This window comes from Cupressus sempervirens, chromosome 11 (assembly GCF_028749045.1).
Source record: "Cupressus sempervirens isolate cs-2001-9-10 chromosome 11, ASM2874904v1, whole genome shotgun sequence".
Classification (NCBI taxonomy): Eukaryota; Viridiplantae; Streptophyta; class Pinopsida; order Cupressales; family Cupressaceae; genus Cupressus; species Cupressus sempervirens.
In genome coordinates, this window is record NC_143128.1 from 770,271,270 (window position 1) to 770,287,215 (window position 15,946).

The 15,946-nt window shown below is 37.1% G+C and overlaps 1 protein-coding gene and 1 pseudogene across 2 annotated transcripts in view; one reads left to right on the top strand and one right to left on the bottom strand.

Moving 5' to 3' along the window:
* LOC149531877 (coiled-coil protein) overlaps positions 1-15,946 on the top strand; it is a 108,238-nt gene that overhangs the window by 18,673 nt on the left and 73,619 nt on the right. For both annotated transcript variants that reach the window (XM_089809155.1, XM_089809156.1), the window contains exons 2-3: positions 4,589-4,871; positions 4,959-5,056. In XM_089809155.1, coding sequence (XP_089665281.1) covers positions 4,589-4,871; positions 4,959-5,056 — 381 coding nt within the window. The remainder of the gene's footprint in view (positions 1-4,588; positions 4,872-4,958; positions 5,057-15,946) is intronic.
* Positions 1,872-1,990, bottom strand: LOC149531878 (5S ribosomal RNA; annotated as a pseudogene).

Below are 15,946 nucleotides of genomic sequence, written 5' to 3' on the forward strand. Positions count from 1 at the left end.
GAAGCAATAAGAAGAACATTGACTTCTGTTTGTGGGTTGCAGCGGATACTCCAGTTTATAACAACCCCCTGATACTCTATGATTCAATTGATTTGTCATTCAGCAATGTATAAGCATCACTGGATAGAAGAATTAACTTGCTTCCGAGCTTTGTCCAAGATATAACAATGTACTCCAAAACAATGCTTCTATTCAGCCTCTCTTGAATGTCCAAGTCACTCCTCTTCACAAAACAAATGACATATCTTAATCCCTTGTAATTCGATCTAGCACCGGCACACGTGGGCAATACTGCAGATATATTTAATACCAAATCTGGCGCACTTTTCAGGGAATGAGATTTATACCTTTTAACTGTCCTTATGCTTTATGCCAGTCAGCTTGAATTTTCTTCTCCTTTGTTCCATGTATTGTGGTGGTTAAACCAGTGGGTATTGTCATTCTTTCATCTTTCAATATAATTGCAATAAACCGTATTTAATTCTATTTTCAGTAGAATCCACATGGAGGTCAGTTCCACGGTAAAGTGGGTTATTCGCTACGGATGAAGGCCATGTAAAACGCTGCCACTTTCAATGTGGGAATATATATGCTCAAACTCTCTTAGATCAGTGTGTTGAATGTATTGTCTATTATCTCCTTGGATTCAAATATGTCCCATAACTCTGCATCCCTCTTGGACTTGGACTGGACTCATCATGATCCTAAATCCAAAGCACTCCCTAATACTATCCTCTAAAAATTCTAATAATAACAATCATCTGTGGCATTACAATGATACTCTACAACAATTCCATCCTTATTTGCTCATAGCAGCAACTCAGAGACAGTGATATCACTTGGTTGCACAGATTATTAGAGACACATTTTGTGCAATATTACTCACAACGATACCTTCTAATTTCACATCCTTCATCATTTAGAGCATGGTCCCCCTTTGGTCGCTGCAAGGAAATGAGAAATATCTTTTTCTTTCCGTCATGGGCTGGTGCAACCCCTTCCACATATGACAACTATTCCTCATGCTAAGTTCAAGTAATATTGTTCCTTCTATCTCCCGTGGTTTCCTTCAGTCATTCCTTGGACCACTTGGGAGAATCCTTGTTTTCTGCACTTCGTATATCTTTCCTTGCAGTGTCCACGTGGGATAGTTGTGGCAGAACAAGTTAGGTGTCATCAGTATCTACAATTTCTTGAAAGATATTCCTCTATCTTGAGCCAAATTTATGCTCATGGAAGTCTCCTGATGATAAACATCCATGTGTCAATACTGTAATATATCTTTTGTGAATACAAGGCACATGAATTGGGAAATACAACAAAACAAACAAAACAAAACAAAACTCAAAATAAACAAGTAATTATATCAGTGTCTAGATACTAAACAGAGGGATGCGTTCTTAGCGTAGTGGCCATCCGCGCCTACAGTTCGTTTAGCTCCGCCCGTAGCTTGTAGACTTGCTCCTTCCGAACTTTCAATTTCGCTTTTGCCTCCATCCAAAGTTCTAAAGCTGATTGCATCATCCTAGCAATCTCTCCCAGCTCTTCTCCTCCTCTACCACCCGCTCCTTCTCTACTACTAACTGTTCCTTCTCTGCTGCCACCTTTTGTAGCTGACTCTGTCTAGCCATCAAGGCTGCCCTCTCAGATTCCCAAGTTGCCCTCTCTGCGGCTAGCTTGGTAGCTGACTCCTCCCGAGCCCTCTCAACTGCTACCTGATTTGCCTGGCTCCTCCGAAAGGTGTAATATGCCTCCATGTGTGCCTCCACTATCTCATGAGTCAAAGCCTCTATGCGGCTCTCCATATGAGGATTTCTTGTCGTGGCCCAATCTTGTCCAATTTCTGCACTAACATTGGTATTATCTCATCCAGGGTGCAACATCGGGACTTCCCGGGAGGTCACCCATCCCAATACTACTCCGGCCTAAGGACACTTAACTGCGGAGTTTTGATGGGATTCGGTGCACTAACGCTAGTATGATCGCACCCTGCAAGGTTGCTGGAAACTGCCGGACCCAATCATCCTCGTCTGTTACACCATTTGCCGTCCATATTGTTTCACATGTCTTGCAGTGTCTAATCGCATGTGCTGTCCTGTCACCATTAAACTTCGGCAATTTCTCCTTTGGTCCTACCATTTCTACTTTTTTTTGGTTCTATTTTACCTGCTGTGTACCCACGTTTTTTTGAGCACCCGCGTTGTTCTGCACAACCGCGCTTCTTCGGACAACCGCCTTGCTTCCAACAACTGCGTTGGTGAAAGAAAATCTTCCTCAAGTGAAGTTGTTTGATTCTCTACCTGTATCTATTCGTCGGGTGTATTGGGAATGAAGAGTTCACTCCACGCTCGTGCTCTTTCAGCACTTCGAGCTATGCGAGTTGCTTTCCTTCCGTTCGAATTCTTTACCCTCGGCGTATACAAGTTAAGAAACTCCTCCCTTGTCTCTTCCACCAAATTCAATCGTTGTCGAGTCTCTTCTAGTAATTCCTCGGCACTCCTTGGTCTGCTAGGTGAATGCACTTCCTCTGTCTGTGCTCCTTCACCCCCTCGATGTCTGTCGGTAATCTGCTGAAGTTTCTTTCTGCACTCCGCCTATTGTGCTAAAATTAGAACTTCCTGTGCTGTGCATATTTCATCCTTATCTTTTATCTTATTCCTATCCTTGTTAAGAAAATTCGACATTAATCTTCATAACATTTCCTTCGTTTTAGGTTCGATTGGCAACATCACCAAATGTTTACCATATAGGGTAAAAGGATACTTATCGCATGTAGTATAGTAAGATATAACACAAAACAGATACTTTATTCATATACGCAATATGCAGTCAATGCTTACAATCTGATTATTCTCATTACAATGATTACAATTATGATTCTCCAAAGTCTCTTCTAGACGGTGTACATATGCTTTCTCAAAGGGGTGACCCAACCGTCACGCATCCATTCGGATACAATTCTACCCGTTGGCTACAATATAAAATTTATCGACAACATCTAATGATTGTTGTATCCAGTTCATAAACAAGATTAAGAGTTTTTGTGATTGAAAGTTCCAAATGAAAAAAGTAGTTTGAAAATAATAATCTAGATGCAAAATGATGTCGCTAGATTTGCCTTTATAGGCATTACATTTTGGGCCCATAATGAAATTGATTTTCTGTTATAAAAATCAAAATTATAGTGACTTAATTTTATAATAGTAATGAAGTATTTTATCTGAGCACCTGAATAGAACAATAATTGGGTGGTAAATTAGATTGTTGCTGACTTAATTAGCAAGGGGACATGGCAGAACTAGTGCATGATTATGGGTGAATAGCTGTCTCACTTATAATTGTATTGAAGAAGGATGCTTCTTGTTGGAATGGAGAAACCACATGAGCTTTCAAACAACTCAAACTAGTTATGTGTGTCTTCAGTTTTAGACACTCTAAATTTTACTGAAGAATTCATTATGGATTATGTCTCTTTAGAGCATAGCCTACTATTTGTTCTAATGCAAGAAGTGAAACCAAGATCATTTAAGAACTTAAGAAGTGGCAAGTCTAGGTTAAGAGTCCGACGAAACCCATTAAATGTTACAATCCTATATGGCATCAGGCATTGGTGTCATTGTGTGATGTCTTAAATACTGATAAGTAGGAAAATATCACAATTTGACTTGCTGTGGAAGTTATCCTACTTATCAGTTGATGAGCTTAAGGGGCTTTCTAATGAATGGTTCATAAGGCAGAACACTTGGTGAAGCTTTTGCAAATGAGGTTACAAGTAGAGTGGGTTTAACCATGGAGAAAATTCCATGGTTAAGCGTGCTCGAGCTGGAGCAGTACTAGGGTGGGTGACCTGCTGGGAAGTCTTGGTGCTTCACGTCTGTGAGCATCACCTAGGTCCAATGAGTGCTAAGTGTTCCATTTATTCTAATGAGAGATGGGTTCATATGAACCACTACTGATGAAACATAGGTCAATGAGTTTGACTCAAAAACTACACAGTTAAATCCTGATAGCAATATCATGTCTTAAATACTTTTCGAAGGAAATGATACACTTGAACCAACAAAAAAGGGTTAATAAGTTGCTGTGATATGAATTTATTATCATTTTAAAGAAGGGCAAGGAGAATGTTGTAGCTAATGCACTATTGCATAGAGGAGTGTAGTCGGCATACAATGCTCGTTGTTATGCTTGATAATATTGGTTATCTGCTAGTGTATTAATTGTTATTAATGTACTTGTCTGTTGGTTGTTACTCTCGGGTAGTTGTAAGTGTCGGATGGTTGACGATTGTGTCTCTCTTGGCAATCGTTGGGTCCTTTAAATATGTTGTGTCTAGTTGCTGCGTCCTTGCATTCCTGTATATTATTCATCATCATGAACATCTAATGGTTTTACTTCGCTTGATAGCTTTGTTTCAATGCTTTTGATTGACCACAATTTTTTGAGCATTGCAATGCTTCTTATTAATAATCAAAATATTCTTTCAAGCCTTTTAGGGGTCTACTAAAATATGGGCTTCTTTGTAGAGAATATTCAATTCTTCTTTGCCCTGGGAGTAAATTATATTTTTATGCTTCTTTGTCAACAGATATGAGCAATGGAGGAGAAGATTTACTGTTAACGTGGAGTTCAAAAGTAGAGGAATTAGTTGATGAAGATAAAACAGAAGAAGCCATTAATGTTCTCAATGATGTTATTGCAAAGCTTGAAATCCTTGATGATGCTCACACTAGCCTCACCCTTGCTGCTGCATGTGATGATATTGGAAGATTATATACCAAAGGTGGGTTTTCAGATAAGGCTGATTCCTTCTTCACCAAAGCATTTCTCATCAAACAGCAAGCACAACAACAACAGTCCGGTAATTTCAGGTTTGTAGATGTCAATTTATGTTTCCGTTATCTCTGTTTGTTTCTGAATTGTAGATATAATTGTTTTGGGGTCATGGGGCTTGTTAGGAACGAGATTAGTCTGACCTCAAGAACACCAACCAATGAAGAAACTGAAATCCCTAAAGGAATTACAATAAGCGAAGCATCGACATCCTTAGAGGAAGGTACTAAAAAACATTCAGTTTTTATTAATTTTTCTGTTTTAAAACAAATATAGTTTTGACTTTTTCACTATTTGTTTAAGCATGCACTCTGTTTAAAGCTTCATCTGCATTTAATGTATGTAAGGTAATGTGGATGCAAGATTATTGTGCAGGCAAAAAATGGTGCATACTTGCTTATAAATTGGTTAATATTGTTAAGATTCATTTTGTGGCTCCAATTGAATTGAACCAATAATCATCATGACATTGAGAAGAAACTCAGTAATATAATCTGTTGAAGATCAAGTAGTTGTATCATCATACAATTCTGATGGGTAAATAGTTTAATAAAGGAGTTCCATTCTAAATACTTTTAGAAGATTGTGAGAAAATGCCATTTTTTGCATTCTTTTTTATTTTCAGCACATTTACTGTGGAAACTGGAAATTTGAAAATAACTTATATTATTTAGATTCAAGGTACTTGTAGACATGATGTTTTTGAAAAGTCAGGAAATGCATTTTGATTAGTTAAGTCTATTTGATGTAATTGAAACTTTAAACAATGAAATTGTCTACATGATTTCATTATATCGAGGTCTCTTTAAATGAAAAATTACAAGGCAGAAGTCACTAAAAATAGTGACACTTGATCTAGTGGACTAAAGCACTAAAAATATCTGAATTTAAATATATAACCCAAGATAACCCTTATAGTAAATATAATATTATCTTAATAGTAATGCAATCATATACCGTAATTTCTGTTAATCCAACAGTTACAATTCTTGACTCATTAAAATTCAAAATTATATTCTAATGAATGCTTTGTAAGGATATACTTTGACTTTTATATAGATCGGTGAAACAAACATTTCAGCTGTCAAACAGTTGAAGGAAACATTGTTTTAGTGAGAAAAACTATTCTAGCAAAGAAGGATAGATATACAACATTGTTATTTGAATTGAATTGGAAGTTTGTTGAACACAATGAAGAAGGTTTAATAACATAGTTTGAAAACTGACTAAGGAAAGAAGTAAATAAAGAGGGGAAGAAATAGAGGGAGCTGGGAGGAGATGATGAGAGGGTGATCATCTGCAAAGCACCAGCTAGAATATAAAAGGAAATTTAGGCAGAGGCAAACAGTGTGAATTGGAAATCTCTGCAGAGCAAAAGAGACATAGAGGTTTGCAGTTGAAAACATCCAAGCTTCCAATGAGAAACTGAAAGGGAGACCTAGATGATTAGGACATGACTGCTAATAAAATCTCAGAAATCTTGTATGGATTTAGGCTAATGGTTTAAGATTCAAAATGGGATGTGACAATACAGAGGAGCACATCTCTGTTCCCAACAGTGACAGAAAGACCTCATTCTGTTTATTTTTTTTGATAAGCTAATAGCTAGATAGGGCCAGCTCCCATTATAATAAAATAAAAAAGTTTTAGTTAGAAAAAAGTCATTGCAGCAAGTAATGGCAGTAGTGAAAAGTATTAAGATAATATCTTATATTTTCTATAATAGTCAACTACTTGTCTGTAGTCCGTCTTTCAGTCTAGATAGGAATGTTTCCTATCCTGTCTCTAGTTTTGTTTCTAATTCCGTCTTCAGTCAAGAAACAATGTCCTTGTAATTCTTTATAAGGAACATATTTGTTCCTCTGTTAATCAATTAATCATCCGAAAATCCGTTAATCTGCCAATTCTTGAATCTTGTAACAAAAAGATCAAACCAGACCATACCAGACCTGCAACTACTATGAACGGATAACATCTATATACCAAAGATCCCCATTCTAACTATAGACCATAGCAAAATTATTGGCTTCTATGCATATGCCAGACCTTTTATGCAATATTAACTAATAAGTCATTCAAATACCAAACAACCAAAAAAATACCCTTGTTCACCCATAGTCACCACAAACATAGACATTGGGAAAGCACTAAGATCACCACCCCTAGTAAAACTTGGTCCTCTTCCTGGGTCTTGGTCCATGGAGACCCTGGCTGGTAGGAGACCACCGCTTCACACCATCCTTCAGTTTCTTTGCATGTGTAGCTCTAGCCTTCACCATGCAATCTTTTCTGCACCTGCTATGTGCAAGGCTGTTGGCGATTTCGTCCATGTCTCTTTTGTCATCCGGGCTCCAGTCTTCCCCACAGCCTGGCAAGGTGGGGAAATCTAGTCCCTTCGGTGTCACATTGGTGTTCTTCAACACCCAGAAGCCTCCACAGTGCTTATTAATCTCAGAACCATTCCACCAGGTGGTGGCATGAGGGAGGTAGCACCCTGCAGGAAACACAAATTTCTGTCCATCTGCCCAGTTCGACTCTCATATTCTTCTAGCTCCACCATGATAATGATAGAAAACCTCTGTAACACTCTCGTGAAAACGATCTGCCCAGTTCGACTCTCATATTCTTCCAGCTCCACCATGATAATGATAGAAAACCTCTGCAACACTCTCGTGAAACTCCCTGAAGCCCTAGGTAGAACTACTGAGCTATTGGTATGGTATTCTCTGCATCCACATTGTTCAGGACAGTCTATCTCACCGAGGTATTTGTGATTGAAGATGCACTGGCAGAGATTCTTCGCCCGACTCTTGGGAGTACCTCTGATCAGCATGAGAGCAAGGAACATGCTTGCAATGCATGTGTTGACTCTGTACCTGTGGTAGGTATAGAGACATGCTGTTCCCAACACCTCCTTTACCACATGCAGAATTAGGGGACGCTTGGAGTTTAGTTTCCACAAAAACCGTTTGTCTGAGACCTTAAGACTTAAAGCAAATCAGAGTATCAATCACTCCAGATGTACACACAAAAGAGTTTGATTAGTGACTCATCCCTGCCATAGTTGACTAAATTTATAAGCAGTGTCCACTAGTTCTTGCTCTCCATCAAATCTTGCCACGTTATTTCCCCAAAAATGTCTGTCCTTTGTGACATACTGCCCAATCTCTGCTCTATCTTTTCGCACATTCTATATATTGGTGCCTATTAATTCTGCAGGCTTATCACACGCTTAATAATGATTATTCTGACTATGTGGCTATACAAACCTCTTTTGCTGATGCCATGTGGGTTGCAGGTACAGGCATGGCGTCATGCATATTTGGTGAGAATTTTCACTTGATGTGGGAAAAAGTGCAATTGGTGCTACCAAATTACTCAAATTGAATGCCTATCTTTATTGCTTGTACGTCATGAATGTCCTGGCCGCCTACCTCCTTAAGGCATGAGAGTGGGCGCTTTCATTCCCCATCGCTGCTTGCTTTGCAAGATCGTATGCAATTATATTTCTTTCTTGGTAGATATGGTTGATCTTGAATTTTTCCAACTTCTCCAGCATACACGAGATCAATCTTACCCATTTCTGCAATCTCCAATCTATTGACGATCATGAATGGATATCATTTATCACTAACATGGAATCTCCTTTGAGATGAACCTTTTAGAATCCCATTTGCAAAACAAGCTCCTACCCTTTAGTGGCTGCTTAAAACTCTTCTTGATTGTTGGTGAGAGTGCTCTCAATATGTTCACTCCACATGGCTAGGGTTGTTCCACCTATATCTCTGATCACTACCCCTATACTACTAGGCCCAAGGTTGCCATGAGTGGCCTTGTCGAAATTGATCTTCACCCAACCTTCGGGAGGGGCTGTCCACTTCATATTCAAACAGGCAAGGCCTTTCTTTTCTATAGATGCAACTCCCGTGAGTCTGGGTATTGTGAGTCCTTTGAACCTTCTTCAAATTTTGTCATCCCATGTTGTAAGAGATTTCCATTGTGCTAGTCCTACAATAGTGTTAATTTGGTGATGAAGTCTTTGATTCTCCTTGCTAGCCTCTCTCTTGGCATTGACTCATTTTTGAAAATGTGTCTATTCTGTTCTTTCCATTATTCCGGGGGATCATGGATGGAGATACCTGCCAAATGATAGAAGAAATGCTCTTCTTATCTGTGATGACCACATCGCAAACCATTTTGCCAATGTGGTCGCAAGGAGCTCTACTTTAGTTTTTTGCAAGAAGTACGACCAACAGAGGTTCACATAAGGACGCCATAATAGAAAGTGGTGAGTTGTTTCCTTGTGTTGTTTGCACAAGGGACACCTTCCAGGATCCACAATACCTATTTGGTTTTGGTGATCTTGTGTGAACACCCTTCCCTGGATGGCTAGCCAGGTGAAAGCCTTGGTTAGGGTGAAATGTGTTTCCCCTAAAGATCTGTGGGCCATTGTGGATATACAGGTGTTTGTTCTAGGGATTTGTACCCTTGTTTAACTCTTTACCCCCATCATGAGATGCCCCCCATTTTAGTTCATCTGACTTGTCTTCCCATGAAAAAGTTTTCATATCGAGTATTTCTCTAAGTTTGTCAATTTCATCTCGGGCATTCCGTTTCCACCTTTATATACCATTCTCCTCATGTATATAGTTGTAATTGGGAATGTATTTTCCCCATCTCTAGCTAGTTACAACTCTAATTTCCTTCATGTGGAATCTTATGTTGGTCCTTTGGGCCATTCCACATAAAGCGACACATGATTTGGACCAGGCCATCCTCTACTGCTCTAGGAAGCTTCGCGTAGGACAAATTGTATTGGAATTGTAGAAGGATTGTTTTAATTAGGAGGATCCTACCAACCAATGAAAGCCATTTTCCCTTCCATAGGTTTTTTTCTAGTGATTTCCATTAAAACCTTTGAGTGAAGTTCAATGACCACCTATAGTTGATGTCCCTACCACATCTAGATAAAGAGGATGAATGGCAAGTTGTAGAAGAAAATAGCCCACAAGTTTCAAACATGGCCTCCCATTAGGAGGACTTAGAAGAAGAAAAGGATCCAGAACTTGGGAAATCAATTCAATTTGAGACAGATGAGGAGGGAGAGAAATGCACCGACCAAGATCTCTCCCTAGTGGAGCTGGGCATTGAACAAACCCTCATAATCACAACAATCCAGCCTTCACTACGAAATGGGGACGCAGATTTAATGCAAACAAGTTGGTTATGGCTGCCAATGCCAAAGGCCAAAGGAAATTGAGAAACGAGAAGGAATATGTCCTTCCTAGAGGACACTGAAGATCCAAACTTGGAATGCTAGGGGCTTAAATGCCTCTAGCAAATGGCATCTTATTCGATGCCAAGTGGACAAGGCGAAAGCTGATATTGAGCTGCTGTAAGAAACTAAATGGGATAAAGATGGAAGTATTAAGCACATGCAATGTTGGAAGAATTGGAATAGCAGTTTTGTAGATGCCATTGGGGCATCCAGTGGGTTGATATTGAGCTGCTGTAAGAAACTAAATGGGATAAAGATGAAAGTATTAAGCACATGCAATGCTGGAAGAACTGGAATAGCAGTTTTGTAGATGCCATTGGGGCATCCAGTGGGTTGGGTATCCTCTGGAACCCGTCTTGAATCTGTTCCCTCATTTCGCAAGAGCAATTTTGAATGGTGGCTAAATGTAGAGTACTCTCGTCTAATTTGGAGTTTTCTTTGGTTAATGTCTATGGCCCAATCCCCACCTTGGCCAAGAGGACCCTTTTGGGAGAATTGAAGATATGGCTCCAATTGCTCAACCCTACGTTTCGCCCTTGGCACTCATATTGGTGAAAGTGCTGCCTAGGGTTTCTCCACCGATTTCGCCGAAAGGAGGGCTATTGAAATTGATTCGAATTGTGTTTTTGATCTTTTTTCCATGTAATAGGCTGTTGTGGGTCTTTGAATTGGTGTGTTCGTGCCTTATCCTCTTATTTTCCTGACTCAATAACCCATTGTGGAATGTGTACAGGATTATTTGCTCGATTTCCATAAGCTTGCAGCTGACGACTATTCAATTCTTGACTTCGTGAAGGGGAAAAAACCGACCAACCTCATCTCCTCATTTTAATCTCTGATTTTGCTTTGGTCCTTGCTCATAATTTGCTGCCTTGGCGCCTACTTCACCAGCCGCACCCGCCCCTGCTCACGCCCTAAAATTATAACCTCATTCTATTTATATTGGTTACAACTGAATCATTTTTATTCAAGATAAACATTTTGTTGGTCCATGAATGCAAGTTTTATCAAAATTACTACATCTTTTGTATTTAATTTTTAATAATACAATATTAAAGTAAATCTAAAATATAAAACAACTACTTGGTAACATGCAAAATCATCTTCATGAAAGGCAAAAAAAAAAAATGCCAACATTCATCATTTTGGCCTATTTTTGTACAATGTTTATCAGGAAAACAATTGTTAATGTTAATTTTCTAATAATATTATAATTGCCATTTTTGGCCTCATCTGGTATTTATTCTAGAATGCAACAGCTCATATGGTAGTACTGTAGAATTGTTCTTCAAATTATAAAGGAAAGTTCTCCGTGACTGAATTAACCATAAAGCAAACCCTAGAGTAAACCTATAAACAAAATCTACAAGTATGCACACTAACTAATGCTTCAGAGGGAATTCGCATCAAATATAAATTGCTAACTGATTTTATTTTTGCTCTGGATGCAAAGCCCGGACTCTCATTGTCAAGCCTTGTAACGAGATTTACAGATATAAAGGAGGGGAAATAATTCAAAGCACAAATGAACACAACTTCTTATTAGCTAAAATAGAGTCTAGAATTCATTGTTAATACATATGTGAATGAAAAACAAACAAATGCTTACTACTAGGTAAAATGAAGACCAGCAGATTAGCATTAATAGGAAATAATAAATGAGTGAACACCACATCATTTCATGAAATAAACAACTAAACTGCATATAAAACTGCAATCTCTTTTCACTTTACTTCGAGAAAACACAAACATGCAGTAACAGTTGCGAATGTAAGAGTTTGTAGCTGTAGGAGACATTTTTCTTACCTGCATCGATATCCTCTTTCTGTAAAAGTCAACATTTGTGAGGTTGCTGGGTTTCAGTTCTCCTTGCCGGCTGTGATCTTGGAGACATTTTTTATTCGCAGCTGTTTAATTCATGAGCATTTGATGATGTTTGTTCAAGATACTTGGAGAGTATTTCGTCTATATTCATGACGAGACTCACGTTTGCTTTTATGAAATTCTTGTGTTTGATATTGTTAGAATTAGTAATCCTTCCTTGGTTGTATTTATTTATTAAATAGGATAAAACAAGGTATCCCTTATGTTATTTGTCCTCTAATCCACATGTAAGGACATGTCACTTGCTTGTCCTATTGTCCATGTGTGAGGACGACTCTTTTTTGTAATTCCTTCATAAGGAAAATAGTTATTCCTCTTTAAGAGGATTATGATACTTGCTATGCACACACTTATGAATGTGGCAATCATTCACATGGGAGTTACAAATAACTCCTCTTCTCATCTCTTTATAAGAGATGCTTCTCTTTCATTCTAATAACACATAATCACTATTTAGTTCATGTAATGAGCCTTTTGGCTCCACATTATCTCATTCTCTCTCTCTCATCATTCTTTAGACATTTGCCTATTCATATAATTCACAAGGGGTTTTCTTTGCTTTCCCCTTTCAAAATCTTTGTCTCCTCTCTTGTGTTGATTTTGGAAAGCTAATATAAAATTTGGTAATTATTTTCATTACAAACTCTCTTGGATTAATTTATGGTTTTTTATTTTTAGTTCATTTCAATTTTATTATTTCTAACATGGTATTAGAGCTAACTAATCCTTATTTTGAGTTTTAGTGATGAAGGTTGCCATTCATTGGAGTGCACCTTATTAAATAATTTCTACCTAGGTATCTCTATTAAAATATATATAATTTTTTTTGCTCTTGTTTTGGAAGGCGTGCCACCAAAACAAGTAGCATTTATCAATTTTTTATTTTTTAATATAATAGCATTTAAAAAAAAATATTTAATCAAAAAATTATAGTAACACACTATATTATTATTTTTTGATTAAATTTTGAAATCACAAAATTAAATTATTCTTTCCCTAACACTTTATTGCAGGGTAATAAATATATATAGGTCATTTTGATTAAAAATTTAATATAAAAACAAATTCTTATTCATGATTAAATTTTGATTCAACTTCAAAAAATAGGTTTTGAACCTATTCATATTTACTTTTTTATATATATTCATTATATTGTCTCTCATTTTTTGTTAATTATGTAATCATTTATTAGTTATATTTTTTAGAATCTTTTCAATTCTGGACTCCACTATTTTTTTTAGCAATTTCTATTCTATTCAGATTTGATCTTCTTTCTTTTAGAACCCTTCCCTCTTTTTTCCTATTTTCTCTTTGCTCAACCTCATCTATTTAATTATGTTCCTCTTTTCTTCATTGTTTTTGTTGATGTTTTAGCTTGTCTTCTTTTGCTGGTTTTTGGTTGTTGCTCTTCATTATATGTTGTGTGCTCTATTCTCTTTGTTTGATGTTGTATCGTTTTGATTCCTGGCAGAGTTATTTCTCTTTGTTTGATGATGTATCGTTACCCTTTGGACTAGCATTTGCGGTAGTTGTATTTTTAGGGGGAATAGTCTCTCCTTTCATTTTTTTTACTCTTTCACTCGGTTGGATTCAAACTTGTGACCACCGTGTTGCTAGGCATACACTTTCACAACACACAACAAGGAAACGATCTCTCTCTCCTCCTATGTGAGCTCTCCTTTTACTGTAGTGAGCCCTCGTTCTCTTTTCTTGATTCCTTGCATGCCTTCACTCTTTGCCGAGCCATTTCATGCCTCTCCTCCTTGCCTTCTTGTGCTTCTTTTTGCTGGTCTGTCTCCCTCTGCCATGGACATGTCTTGCTGGCCTACAAGCCAACCTTTCCTTTGCTGGTTTGTGCTCATTGCATGAACATTCCTTATCTTCCTTGCTTTGACCTGCTTCTTCCCTCACTGCTTGTCGTCCCGTGGATGTGCCTTCATTAACATTCACTATGTGGGGTACTCCTAAGTTGCTACTGCTCCCCATTCTCGGTTCAATTCTTCGGTGCAGAACTGCCGGTCTTGTTGTGTTTGTTCCTGCAGAAAGACATTTGCTCAGAGTTGTTCAAGGGCTTGCCATTGACAGGCATTGTGTATTTGGGAGAGTTCTAGTGTGCAAACGTAGCCTTATGTTTACATTATTTTTTTAATTTTTGTTTTTCAATTAATAAACTTTTTATATTTCTAATTATAAAGAAAGTGTTTTAAATTTTTTTTTAATATTAATTAAGTTATATTATTAAGTTTTGATACATATAGAACTTTGATTTTGTTTTACTTATTGCTTTATTAATAAAGTTTTATTTTGGTCTGTCATTTAACAAACCTGTGCTTTTTATCATTAAATCATTTATAAGTTTTTAGAGTGGTCATAACGTAAGTTATAAAATTGATTTATAACTTTACGTTTGACATTCTCATATTTCGCATTGTTTCAAAGTTATAAGTCATAAAATTCCATTATAAAAATTATAAAATTAATTTATAACTTATAAGTTTGGCTTCTTATAAGTTACTTAGTGTTGTTTAATCATTTTAAATTCATTAGGATTCGTATCCATACTTAGATACGTTTGCCTTCAAGTTTTTTAATCATCTTTTAAGTTTCTATTTTAAGTTTTAGCAGATTCCTTGGTCATTTAATAATTTAATAATGGTTTCCACATCATTTTGTTTCCTTAAGTATTAGACCACCACTAGGATTGCATCAAATAGTGCATTTGCCCTTGCCACCATATCTACTAGCAGTAGCCCAGCTAAATGTGTCATTTCCCTTTCGAAATACATGCGGTTCCTTAATCTCAATTCTATCCCCATTGTATCCAAAAGGGACATCTGTACCATATCCTCGTCAAATTTTTTGATGGGAATAATCCCCCCACCCATGCCTTTGAACCATGCAACAGATAACCACTAAGTGCCTCATCCAATACTGCCGCATTTACAAATGATGGATTTATGCAGATCTCTTGAATCTTCATCAATGTCCTGTACTCGGGAAACCTATCATATATGTTTGAGTACAATATGGATAATACTTGAGTTTGATAGATTGGACGCGGTGCCCTTGGCCTCAACACCCCATCTCCTATTATGCACCTTATTGCATGCTCCACATCTCCAGGCATTGCTTGAAATAGTATGTCGAAATCTCCCCTCATGTATGATGATTCCAGAGGAAATTCCCATGTTAAAATGGGAATCATCACTCAGAAATTCAGCACTTTGTGATCCATCTCCTTTTTGCACACTGTATTCAATATACAAAGAAATATAAGCTTCTTTTTATGACAAAAAGATACTATTGCATACTCTATTGTCATATGCATTACCTTCACCAAGAATTAGATCTGCTGAAGATTCATCTAACCTTGAGTAAGGCTCCAAGCGCATCTTTCAACTTCATTCTCTTTTTCTACAACTTATAGCAGTTCCTCTTTCTGTTTTCTTCCTTCCTCTTCGATTCCACTGTTGACCACCCAATGCATGTTATTGGATTGCTTTGGCTCACCTGCAACATTCTATCCTGGTTATATTCTTTTGTAACTGCTAACTTTGATATCATTGTTTTAACGTCTCTACACATGTATGTATGAAGATAAGAGTTTTTGTACGTGTAACCTTTTTTTTTGTAACCAAGCGTTCTCAACTTTCATTATTTCCGAAAATTTAGTTACGTTTTTAAAAGTACTTTATTTGGTTTGACAAGTCATTCCGATGCCATTCGTAATGATAATACATTTCTTTGACTGTGATTAGATAAAATTTCATTATTTCATTTTATCAAACTTCTATAGATAATTACTATTCCAACTTAAGATATTTTGTCTTTGTACAAAATGATCATTCTACTTGAAATATAATTTTATAAAAGGATCCATTCAATGTTTTTTTTTGTTAAATGTAAATCATAATGCTTTCAAGTATTGTGACTTATCATTTGCATATATTT